General features: G+C 41.8%; 1 protein-coding gene across 2 annotated transcripts in view; it reads left to right on the plus strand.

Annotated features, from left to right (window-relative positions):
* The window catches only part of SYNPR (synaptoporin), a 407308-nt gene that overhangs the window by 329343 nt on the left and 65305 nt on the right, over nucleotides 1-12660 (plus strand). For both annotated transcript variants that reach the window (XM_004368658.2, XM_004368659.2), the window contains one exon: nucleotides 8919-9117. In XM_004368658.2, coding sequence (XP_004368715.1) covers nucleotides 8919-9117 — 199 coding nt within the window. The remainder of the gene's footprint in view (nucleotides 1-8918; nucleotides 9118-12660) is intronic.

Below are 12660 nucleotides of genomic sequence, written 5' to 3' on the forward strand. Positions count from 1 at the left end.
AAAGGGCCACATAAACCAGAGACTCCATCAGCCTGAGACCAGAAGAACTAGATGGTGCCCAGCTACCAACAATGACTGCCCTGACAGGCAACACAACAGAGAGCCCCTGATGGAGCAGGAGAAAAGTGGGGTGCAAAACTCAAATTCTAGCAAAAAGACCAGACTTAATGGTCTGACTGAGACTGGAGGACACCCAGAAGACATGACCCCCAGACTCTCTGTTAGCCCAGAACTAAGACCATTCCCGAGGCCAACTCTTCAGACAAAGATTAGACTGGACTATGGGACATAAAATGATAGTCGTGACGAGTGCGCTTCTTAGCTCAAGTAGATACATGCGACTAAATGGGCAGCTCCTGTCAAGACGCGAGATGAGAAGGCAGAGAGGGTCTGGAGCTGGTTGAGTGGACATGGGAAGTCTGGGGTGAAATCTCCCTATACTGTCACAGTATAGGGAGAGCAACTAGGCTCACACAACATGCTATAAATTTTTGTATGAGAGACTGACTTGAATTGTAAACTTTCACTTAAAGCACAATAAAAAAAAAAAAAAAGAAAATTATGCTGAGCATTAAATGAGACACAAGTAGGCACAGAGGCTAGTGCAATGCTGGAGGTTGCAACATGGTGGTGGTGGTTATTACAAATTTTTTTGTTAATAATAAACATCGACTTGCCTTTCTCCAATTCCCTGAAGGCATAGTTACAGTTAATATTTTTCCAGGCCTCATAAACAGAACTAAAAGATGTGGGCACTCAGTAGTTCTTTTAGTTTAATTGAAACATCAGTAAAATGTTTGTTTGTTTTTAATTTTTATTTTGGTGAGAGTGTACACTTGAAAGAGATACCATTTCAACAATTTCTACATGTACAATTCAGGGACGTTGATTATATCTTTCAAATTGTGCTACTGTTCTCACTATCCTTTTCCAAGTTTTTCCACCGGCATTATCTTAAACTCACTGTCCCCTAAGCTTCCCATCCAACCTTTTGAGTTGCCATTGTCAATTTGATCTCAGATAATTCTTTTAAAGAACATGGTGGGCAAAGCAGATGTAAAATGTTTTAAAGGCTTTGTTTAAGCAGTGAAATTTTTAAAAATCACAAAAATGGAGGCCTTTCGTTGATAGACACAATGCAGCAAAGCCCAATGAAATTCAGTTACCCCTTGATTGAGTCAGGCAGCCGGGAAGGGAATTATACATTTGAAATCCACAGATTGGATTTGGTCCATTTTTGCAGCCTCAGCAGTTGCTCCCTGGCTCCTTCCTTACAAGATCAGAGGTGAACTCAGTCGGCTCCCAGATTCCATTCACACATCAACTGACATGCTCTGTCTATAGTGGAGAGTGTTTCTACTGGTCCGGGTTCTAAATGAATGATATTTGCTTCCAAAGTTGTTACAGGGGCTAAACACACAGTGACTACAAAATTGCTCCCCTTCAAAAAAAATTGTATTTATGAATCTTTACATGTGCAGATGTAACTGCTTATTGCTTAAAAGAATCTCCATGTTAACAGAAACATGTAAGTTTACTAACGTGCATCCTCATAGGACATTTGAAATACTTGGTGATATGAATTATTATACAAACACTATTAGAAGCTGACATGCTCTTCCTTTGTAAATTATCTCCTACCCATTTCCATGGAAAAGGCTCTAGATTAGAATTTCACTTCCATGCCCCCTCTTTCTCCTGATTTCAGCCCAGTACAGCTAAATGCCGCGCTATAGATCATCGGTATTGACAAACACAGCAGATTATTTAGTGAATTATTTTGCCTTGTACCGATAAACACAATTAAGAATTCCTGTAAGGCAACATAATAAGTTAGCAATGGGAAAAACACTGATATTCAGCTGGCTGCGTAGAAAGAAGCAATTATTTTATCCTCCCCTCCCCTCCAGCCTCCACCATGCAAAGACTGCAGACACAGTCTGTGCATGTGAGGTGATGGGGCGGACATGATGGAAGCATGGCAGATGCTGAGGTGCATCCTGGCACCCGGAAAGAGAGCGTGCATGGCTCTAAATAGTTTTGACAGGTGATATGGCCCAGCCTACTGTTTTTGGTTTACATGAAAATCTTTCCAAACTCTGACTTAAGATAAAGACCGAAATCCTTAACCCGGAGTCCATGGTTCAGCACTGGGGGCCCATGGCTCCTTCTCCATCTCATCCTGCACCACCCACCCCTCACTTGCTCCGCCTCAGTTTCACAAGCCACGTCTCAAATCCCCACGTGCTGTGCTGCTTCCCTACCCAGGGTCTTAGTACATGATCTTTCCTACTACTTTTTAACAGTTCCCAAACCATACAGTTCACCCACTTAAAGTGTAGAAGGAGCCCTGGTGGCACAGTGGTGAAGAGCTTGGCTGCTAACCAAAAGGTTGGCCGTTTGAATCCACCAGCTGCTTCTTGGAAACCCTACGGGGCAGTTGTACTCTGTCCTATAGGGTCACATGAGTCGGAATTGACTCAGTGGCATCGGATTTGGTGTGTTTTTTTTGGAACGTGTACAATTCACTTTAATATATTCCCATTTTAGTACATTCACAGAATTGTACATACATCACCACAATTTTCAAACATTTTCATGACTCCAAAAAGGAACCCCATATCCATTAACAATCATCCACAATCTCCCCACTACCTTCTGCCCCTATGATTTCTCCTGTTCTGGGTATTTCATATAAATGGAATCATACAATATGTGGCCCTTAGTGACTGGCTTCTTTCACTGAGCGTAACGTTTTCAGGGTTCATCCATATTGTAGCATGTATCAGTACTTCATTCCTTGTTATTGTTGAATACTATTTCCTTGTATGGCTGTATCACATTTTACTTATCCATCCATTTGTTGAAGGACATTTCGGTTGTTTCTACCTTTTAGCTATTGTAAATAATGCTACTCTGAACATTCATGTACAAATTTTGACTGGACACATGGTTTCATTTCACTTGGGTATATACGTCTGTCAGGTTGTTGTACTGTGGGGGCTTGTGCGTTGCTGTGATGCTGGAAGCTATGCTATCAGTATTCAAATACAAGCAGGGTCACTCATGGCAGACAGGTTTCAGCTGAGCTTCCAGACTAAGACAGACTAGGAAGAAGGACTTGGCAGTCTACTTCCTAAAAGAATTAGCTAGTGAAAACCTCATAAATAGCAGCGGAAAATTCTCTGATAAATAGTGCCAGAAAATGGGTCCCTCAGGTTACAAGGCACTCAAAATATGACTGAGGAAGACCCGCCTCCTCAAAGTAGGGTTGGCCTTAATGACATGGATGGAGTCGAGCTTTCGGGACCTTCATTCGCTGATGTGGCACAACTCAAAATAAGAAGAAACAGCTGCAAACATCCATTAATAATTGGAGCATGGAATGTATGAAGTATGAATCTAGCAAAATTAGAAATCCTCAAAAATGAAATGGAACTCATAAACGGTGATATCCTAGGCATTAGTGAGCTGAAATGGACTGCTATTGGCCATTTTGAATCAGACAATCATATGGTCTACTGTGACAGGAATGACAACTTGAAGAGGAATGGCGTTGCATTCATAGATCATCGCAAGATCTACCCTGAAGTACAACACTGTCAGTGATAGGATAATATCCACATGCCTACAAGGAAGACCGTTTAATACGACTATTATTCAAATTCAAGCATCAGCTGCCAAGGCCAAAGATGAAGAAATTGAAGATTTTACCAACCTCTGCAGTCTGAAATTAATCAAACATGCCATCAGGATGCATTGATAATTACTGGTGATTGGAATGCGAAAGCTGAAATCAAAGAAGAAGGATGGGTAGTTGGAGAATATGGCCATGGTGATGGAAATGATGCTGGAGCTCACTTGATAGAATTTTGCAAGACCAATGACTTCTTTGGTCAAAAAATACCTTTTCTCCACAACATAAATGGTGACTATACATGTGGACCTAGCCAGATGGAATACACAGGAATTAAACTGACTACATCCCTGGAAAGAGACGATAGAAAAACTCAGCATTATCAGTCAGAAAAGGCCAGGGGCCGACTGCAGAACAGACCATCAATTGCTCATTCGCAAGTTCAAGTTGAAACCTATGAGCAACTGATACTTGACAAAGGCCCAAAGTCTGAAGTCCATTAATAGGGGAAAAGACAATCTCTTTAACAAATGGTGCTGGCATAACTGGATATCCATCTGCAGAAAACTGAAACAAGACCCATAGCTCACACCATGCACAAAAATGAACTCAGAATGGATCAAAGACCTAAATATAAAATTGAAAATGATAAAGATCATGGAAGGAAAAATAGGGACAACACTAGGAGCCCTAATACATGGCATAAACAGAATACAAGCTATAAGTAACAATTCACAAACACCAGAAGAGGAAGTAGATAACTGGGAGCTCCTAAAAATCAAACACTTGTGCTCATCAAAAGACTTCACCAAAAGAGTGAAAAGACAACCTACAGACTGGGAAAAAAATTTTGGCTACAACAAATCCAGTCAGCGTCTAATCTCTAAAATCTACAAGATACTACAAAATCTCAACAACAAAAAAGACAAATAACCCAATTAAAAAATGGGCAAAAGATATGAACAGGCACTTCGCCAAAGAAGACATTCAGGCGGCTAACAGACACATGAGGAAATGATCATGATCATTAGCCATTAGAGAAATGCAAACCAAAACTACAAAGAGATACTATCTCACCCCAACGAGGCTAGCATCAATCCAAAAAACACAAAATAATAAATGTTGGAGAGGTTGTGGAGAGACTGGAACACTTACACACTGTTGGTGGGAATGTAAAATGGTACAACCACTTTAGAAATTGATTTGGCACCCAGGAACAAAAGCTCAGAGAGACAAGGACCTTCCTCTGGAGCTGACAGAGAGAGAAAGCCTTCCCCTAGAGCCAACACCCTGAATTTGGACTTCTAGCCTCCTGAACTGTGAGAAAATAAACTTTTTGTTAAAGCCACATGCTTGTGGTATTTTTCTTATAGCAGCACTAAACCAAAAAAACTGAACCCATTGCCGTCAAGTTGATTCCGACTCATAGCGACCCTATAGGACAGAGTAGAACTGCCCCATCGGGTTTCCAAGGAGCGACTGGTGGATTTGAACCGCCAACCTGTTGGTTAGCAGCTGAGCTCTTAACCACTATGCCACAAGAGCTGAAATAGAATTAGATATGTTAGAGTGGGGTGCTGCTCTAACAGATAACTAAAATGTAGAAGTTGTTTTGGAATTGGGTAACAGGTAGAGGCTGGAAGGGTTTTAAGGTGACTAATAGTAAAAGCCTGGAGGCCTGGTTGCATAGTGGTTAAACGTTCAGTGCTAACCAGAAGGTCGACAGTTTGAACCCACCAACTGCTCCTTGGAAACCTGATGAGGCAGTTCTACTCTGTCTTATAGGGTCACTGTGAGTTGGAATTGACTCGACGTCAAAGGGTTTGGTTTTCTGGTAAGAGTAAAAGCCTAGATTGACTTGAAAACATTGTTGGTAGAATTATGGACGTCAATGGCCATTCTGATGAGGGCTCAGAATAAAGTGAAGAGAGCTATAGAGAAAGTCTATTGTCTTAGAGAATGCATATGGTGCCAGCAACAGAATGTTGCTAGAAATCTGGACATTAAATGTGCTTCTGGTGAGGCTTTAAAAGAAAAAGATGAACATGTAATTGGACAATGGAAGAAGGGTGATGATTTTTATGCAGTGGCAAAGAACTTGTCTGAATTATGTTCAAATGTTTGGTGGGAGGTAGAACTTGTAAGCGATGAGCTTGGATATCTGGTTGATGAGATTTCTAAGCAAGATCTTAAAGGGGCCACATGGTTTATCCTTGCAGCTTATAGTAAAATGTGAGAGGAAAGAGATGGACTTAAAAGTGAACTGTGCAAAATGAAAACAGAACTTAAAGATTTGGAAAATCCTGTTGTGCAAACTAAGAACACATGTCCTAGAATTTTAAACAAGGATGTGGTTACATAGTCTTCGTTAGAGGTTAAGCCTGTGACTGGCTGATCTCAACAAGCACCATGGCAGAAAAACCATCAGCTTAGACCGAAGGGGAGAGCTAAAGAATGCAAGGAATTCTTTTGGAATTAGGTTTCAAACTAGGTAACTAAGACACACAACTTTCTGTTAGTCAAGAAAAATGACCCTTCTTTGCAATGAGGCTCAGAATCCACGAGTAAAATCAAATGGACTTAGTAAATGGTTTCAAGTCAAAGAATAAATAAAAAAGAACACATTTTTGAGAAGGAACTTAGGGCGACGGGGCTTTCCTGCTTTGGCTATCAAGGAGGCTATCCACCCAGAGATTTTAATTCAGTAATTCAGAATAAAAACAACAACCACAACCAGTCCCTCTTGAGTCGCTTCTGATTCAGTGCAACTCCCACGTGTGTGCATTGTAAGGTTTTCAGTCACTGAGTTTTCAGAAGTAGAATGCCAGGCTTTCTTCCAAGGTGCCTCTAGGTGTACTTGAACCTCCAACTTTTGATTAGCAGCCGAGTGCACTAAACATTTGCACCACCCAGGGACTCCAGGTCCAGGAAAATGTCCTGGAATAGCCTTTTTTTTGTTTTTTGTTTTTTTAAATCAAGGCCCCCAGGGATTCTGATGCTAGGCATGCATGGGCTTCACTTGGAGAAAACATCCATCCTGGTTAATGTTCTCATTATTTAACAAGAGCAGGTTAATGGCAAGGTAAAAAAAAATCAGGCCCTGCTGTCAGATGAAGATTTAAACCCATGCCCCAACATTTACTGGCTACGTGGCTTAGGACAAATTACTTAATCTTTCTAAACCTCTGTGTCCTCATCTGTAAAGGGGGGGTGGGGGCAATGAAAATGCCTACATCATAGGTTTGTCTTGAGCATTGCATCAAATAATGCATATAAAACACGTAACACAAAGCCTGGCACAGAGGAAATGCCCCTATATGTTAGATGCTACCGTTAGTGTTGTTTTCTCGTTGTCATTATTATCTTAATTACAAGAGGATGGGCACAGTGGGTCTGTTGTAAAGGGATCAAGTTTTGCTTAGTCAGTAAATCACTTCCTGAGCATAAATTGGGAATTTACGAGCTTTGTCAGTGGTAGTATGATCATTGTTACTTTCATAGATAATTTTCCAAGTGATGCTTTATTGACGTAAATAGTTCTCTTTCAAGTCTATTTTCAGGTGCTTGCCTAATCCTCAAGGAATAACTTAGTCATTTCTGAAGAAGAAGAATTTGGCTACTGTCTTAGTCATCTAGTGCTGCTATAACAGGAATAACACAAGTGGATGGCTTTAACAAACACAGATTTATTTTCTCAGTTAAGGAGGCTAGAAGTCTGAATTCAGGGCTCCAGCTCTAGAGAAAGACTGTCTCTCTCTGTTGGCTCTGCAGGGAGGTCTTTGTCTCCTTTCAACATCTGTGGGCCCAGCGTTCCTTGGAGATCTCCATGTATCTTGGCATCAGTCTTCCCCTGGGTCTAGGAGGTTCTCAGCGCAGGGGCTCCAGGTCCAAAAGGACACGCCCCACTCCTGGCTCTTCTTTCTTGGTAGTAGTGAGGTCCCTCTTCCTCTGCTTGCTTCTCTCTCCTTTTATTTCTTATAAAACAAAAGGTGTGACTCAAGCAAGGATGTGACTTGAGTAAGGGCGTGACTTAAGTAAGGCAGTGTGAATCAAGATACACCCCACCACACCCCAATCCTGCCTCGTAGAGGTATTTGGATTTACAACTCACAAAATGGAGGATAATTACATACTACTGGGAATCATGGCCTAGCCAAGTTGACACATATTTTGAGAGGACACAATTCAATCCATGACAGCTACTATATTAAATTACAGTTCACTGCTTGGTTCTAGTTCACATCATGAGTTACTGTTATGCTAATTATACATCTTCCTTAAGTGTCATCAGCTGAGCAGAAAGTATTACCCAAACATCTTCTTTTTCTCTATCAAATAATATAATTCCTCTGGATGCTGCCCTGATAGAACTTACTCTAGAAAATAGAAGTTCCAAAGTTTAGTCAAATGAGGACCAGTCATCTTATAGAATCAGGAATGTTAATCCGTGTATTCCAGTGCTGTATACTGAGTACATAACAAGTGTCAGGCATTCAGGATACACAGAGAAGAAAGCCAAGGTCCCACTAGCATGAAGAGTTCATTGCTGAAGGTATAGGAGAAAGAAAAAAAAACCAGGAATCTAATACACTACCACAAGAGTTTTGGCTGGTGATGAGTACTATGAATGACATGAAAGAAGGTGAGATGGTAGAAAATGTCTAAGAGAGAGGAGCTACTTTAGATGAGTGGCCAAGGAAAGGTTCCCCAGGAGATGCCAAGAAGGAGCTAACCATGGAAGATGTCAGAGGACACAGTGATTGAGAAAGAAGGAATATCAGTGAGAAGACCCTAGGGCAGGAGCGTGCTTGGGCATAACCGAGAAATAGGATGTAGGACAACGTGGTTGGAACAAGGTGATGGAGTTAAGAATGGCAGGAGAAGAGGCTGGAGACAAAGATGGGGCATGTATGTAAGCCCTAGTCTCCCATGTTAAGGAGCTGGTGGGTTTTAGTCCAAGCACAGTGGGAAAGCATTGAGGATTCAAGCAGAAGGATTCTGTACTCTAAGTTAAAATCATTTCACATTCCCTTTTCTTCCCCATCCCTTCTCTCTAGAGTGGCTAGCTATGATAAAACCCAACTGAACAATGTTTAACTGCAATATTTATTTCCATATCCGCAGCTATAATCTCTGTAATGTTTTTAATGAAGTTGTCTCTTAGGCATGCCATGAAACCCCCAGATCACATTTTACTTTGCTTTAGAAGATGTAGACATATGGCATCGAATTTCCTCTATCAAGCGTATTAAAGAGTGTCTTCTTGAATCTTGGGATTTAGGTTGCATCAGGTGACTTTTGAGGCACCTACCTGCGAGGGAAAGGAACGGCAGAAGCTGGCTCTGACTGGCGACTTCTCATCTTCGGCAGAATTCTTCGTTACCGTTGCAGTCTTCACCTTCCTCTACTCCTTGGCCGCCACCGTCGTTTACATTTTCTTCCAGAACAAGTACCGGGAGAACAACCGGGGCCCACTCATTGTAAGTGGTTTCTTTATGAAATAACTTTTTCTATTCCTTCTAATTTCTTTTTCTAATCCCTGGAGGGCTTTGGAGTTACCTGAGCCCTCAGGGCAGGTATTTTAAAGGTAATCGAATTCTTTTTCATCCAAATCTCTTGGATCTGCAACAAAAACATGATGTCTGTCATTTTCTTGTGCCACTGTGTTGGATAAGTATCGCGAGACTCGCTGGAAACCCCTCTGAAATAAATGACTGGAAATCTCATGAGATCAAGGAAAGAGTAGTGAAGTTAGCTGCAAATTGATTTAGCTCAGCGTCATGGAGTTAGTCAACCATTTTTCTTGCTAGTTCTTTGGCCAGTGTGACTTGTGCTTATTTAGTTCGAGATGGGGATCTACATCTTTCAATACTTCCTTCCCGCCCTCTTTCCTTCCTTCCTTTCTTCATTCCTTCCCTCTCTCCCTCCCTCCCTCCCTCCTTCCTTCCTTCCGTCTCTTCTTCTTCATCTTCTTCTCCCACCCCATCTACTTTCCCGTCCCCCTCCCCTCCCCCCCCTTCTTTTTTATTTCTCCTCCTACTTTGTTTTCTCCGTATATATATTTCAAGGTCTGTGGTGGCATCTCCTAACAGGGACACACATACGTCTGTTGTTGTTAGGTGCCATCGAGTCGATTCTGACTCGTGGTGACCTAGGGGTACGTGAAACTCTCCAAGAAATACAGGGACATGGATGATTTTAAGGAAATAAATTTAAAATTTCTCGACCTTCATAGGTACATTTGCCTAGAATTTACCTTCTTGAGAATGCCTATCACCTGAAATACCTTGCTGTCTTAATTCTTAATCATCTTCTCCCGTGGCACAAAAGAAAAGCATCCTTTTCCCATCCCAAATCTTACTACATATCCCATTGCCACAGGACACAAAACCTCTGGGACAATAAACAAAGGAAACGTTTGAAATATCAGTGTTGGTGCTGATAAAAGAGAGCTATTCCAATGCCTGGATAATGTAACCTTTTGCGTAATAGAAGGTTTCCAATTTTTTGCTTTTGATAAAATTGAAAGTGTTTGCAGTGCAGTGAATTGCTATTACATGGCCCTTCTAGTCATGGTCTTGTAACTCCCACAAAATGATTGGGTGGGACTATGCAAATAAGGTACATGGAACCCTTGTAGGTAATTGGTCAGTTTTGCCATCCTGCTAGGCTTAAAAAGAACCAATCCCAGGGGTTAGGGGAGCTACCTCACTACCATCAAGAAGAAGAGTCAGGAGCGGAGTGTGTCCTTTGGACCTGGGGTCTCTGTGCTGAGAACTTCCTAGACCCTAGAGACATAGAGAGCTATAACACTGGAGACAGCATGAGGTGGCAAGAAGCGGCAGCAAGCACGGCAGAGCCCAGCAACAGCAGAACCAGGAGACTGGCACAGGATGACATGGTGGGCTTCGTGACCCATCGGGCAAGGTGGCTACAGTGGGTGTGCTGACCCACAGAGTGAGAGAGCTGAGAGCCTTCAGGCAGTAGGGTTGCTGGTAGAGTCAGGTGCCTCTGGACACTTGTTAGTGGAGCTAGGCCTGCTGACCCACAGAGCAAGAGAGCTGAGCACCCTTGGACACGAGGCTTCCTGGCAGAGTGGGATGCCTTGGGGCACTAATTACTGAAGCTGAACAGCTGTGTAACACTGGTGTGAGCAGGGGTTGAGAGTGGAGGGCTGAGGTCAAGACCAAGGGCCTGGCAGCAGAGGCCTGCCTGCGGGCACAGCCAAGAAGAAGCTATCCCAATCAAAGGACTGTATTTTGAGTTGTTTCTGTTACAGCAAAACCTGTGAAAGCTGAAACCTGTGTAAGGTGGAAACCTGTCCGAGAAGGCAAATGCAAATATTTTCCATGAAAACAAGCGATAGAAAAGTGGGAAGACTGCACCCTGTCAAAGGTGGAAAACTTGAGAGACCCGGAAAATCAAGGCAGCCCTGCTGAGTTCCGGCTCTACAGGTGTCACTGTACTTCCTAGTTGATCCAGATCCTGAAGTGTAACTATTACTTCCCCAATAAACCCCATAACTGTGAGTCTCCTCTGTGAGTCCTGTGTGGCCATTGCAATGAACTACTGAACCCAGCAGAGTAGAGAGTGCCATGGGAGGGACGGCTGGTGTCAGAACTGGTGAAAAGTTTGGAGAGAGGAGGTATGTCTGACCTCCACCTCATAGCAATCAGCTTTGGGCTGATGCTGATGCTGATGGTGATTCTCTTTCCTCTCCCTGAAGTTAGACGAGGTGTGATGCTGCGATTTTACAGCAATAATCTACTCGTAAGGAGCTCCGATTGCTCAATGGTTAAGCACTTGCCTGCTAACAAAAAGATGATGGTTCAAACCCACCTGGTGGCTCCACAGCATGAAAAACTTGGCAATCTGCTCCCCGTGAAGATTACGGCCTAGGAATCCCGATGGGGAAGTTCTACTCTGTCACACGGAGTTGCTGTGAGTGCGAATCCACTCGACGGCACACAGCAACAACAGCGGTCTGCTCATCAGCGGATAGATCACTCAGAACTAACTCTGATGATGATACGTAGCGTATGACCTAGTGCTTATAGCATAGAAGCGATTCAAAGAAATGGGTGATATCACTATAACAAAACTGTATCCATTCCCAGCTGTTCGTTTATATGAACAAGCTTTCTTAGCATTTACATCTATAAAATGAAAAATGGGAATAGAAGTCATGCTGAATTATGTCCCATTCTTGAAATAAATAATATTTGTCCAAAACCTAAATAAACTTACTGAAGAAATAACAGCCTCATCTAAGTAACAGACAAATTTCCAATAAAAAATTTTACTTTTTATATTTAAGCATTATTTATTACATTTTATAATACATTTATATTGTTTTGGACCATTGTGTATTAATAATACTTGTAATGATAACACAATCCAAAAGAAATTTTTCATATGGAAAGAGTTAGGGTCACAGGTAATTAAAAAGTAATTTAAATTTATGTACATATTTTTGTTACAAAGAAATATAATACTAGTGTAACCAATAAAGTGCTTTCCAGTATAGAAAATATTATTCTAAGATAGAATTCTGTAAGGGAAGTGTAATGAAAATACAAATTCAAAGAGAGCAAAAGGAACAATGTAAAATGTTAAAAAAAAACTCATTCATTAATAGAAAATTGTGAGGATGAAATGACTGTTTTATTGTTGTTATTGTTAAGTGCCATTGAGTCAGTTCCAACTCATAGCGATCCTATGTACAACAGAAGAAAACACTGCCTGGTCCTGTGCCATCCTCACAATCGTGGTTATGCTTGAGCCTATTGTTGCAGCCACTGTGTCAGTCCAGCTCGTTGAGGAGCTTTCTCTTTTCACTGACCCTCTACCTTACCAAGCATAAAGTCCTTCTCCAGGGACTGGTCCCTCCTGATAACATGTCTGAAGCATGTGAGACAACGTCTCGCCATCCTCACTTCTAATGAGCATTCTGGCTGTACTTCTTCCAAGACAGATTTGTTTGTTCTTCTGGCAGTCCATGGTATATTCAATATTCTTTGCCA

This window comes from Trichechus manatus, unplaced genomic scaffold (assembly GCF_000243295.1).
Source record: "Trichechus manatus latirostris isolate Lorelei unplaced genomic scaffold, TriManLat1.0 scaffold00001, whole genome shotgun sequence".
Lineage (NCBI taxonomy): Eukaryota > Metazoa > Chordata > Mammalia > Sirenia > Trichechidae > Trichechus > Trichechus manatus.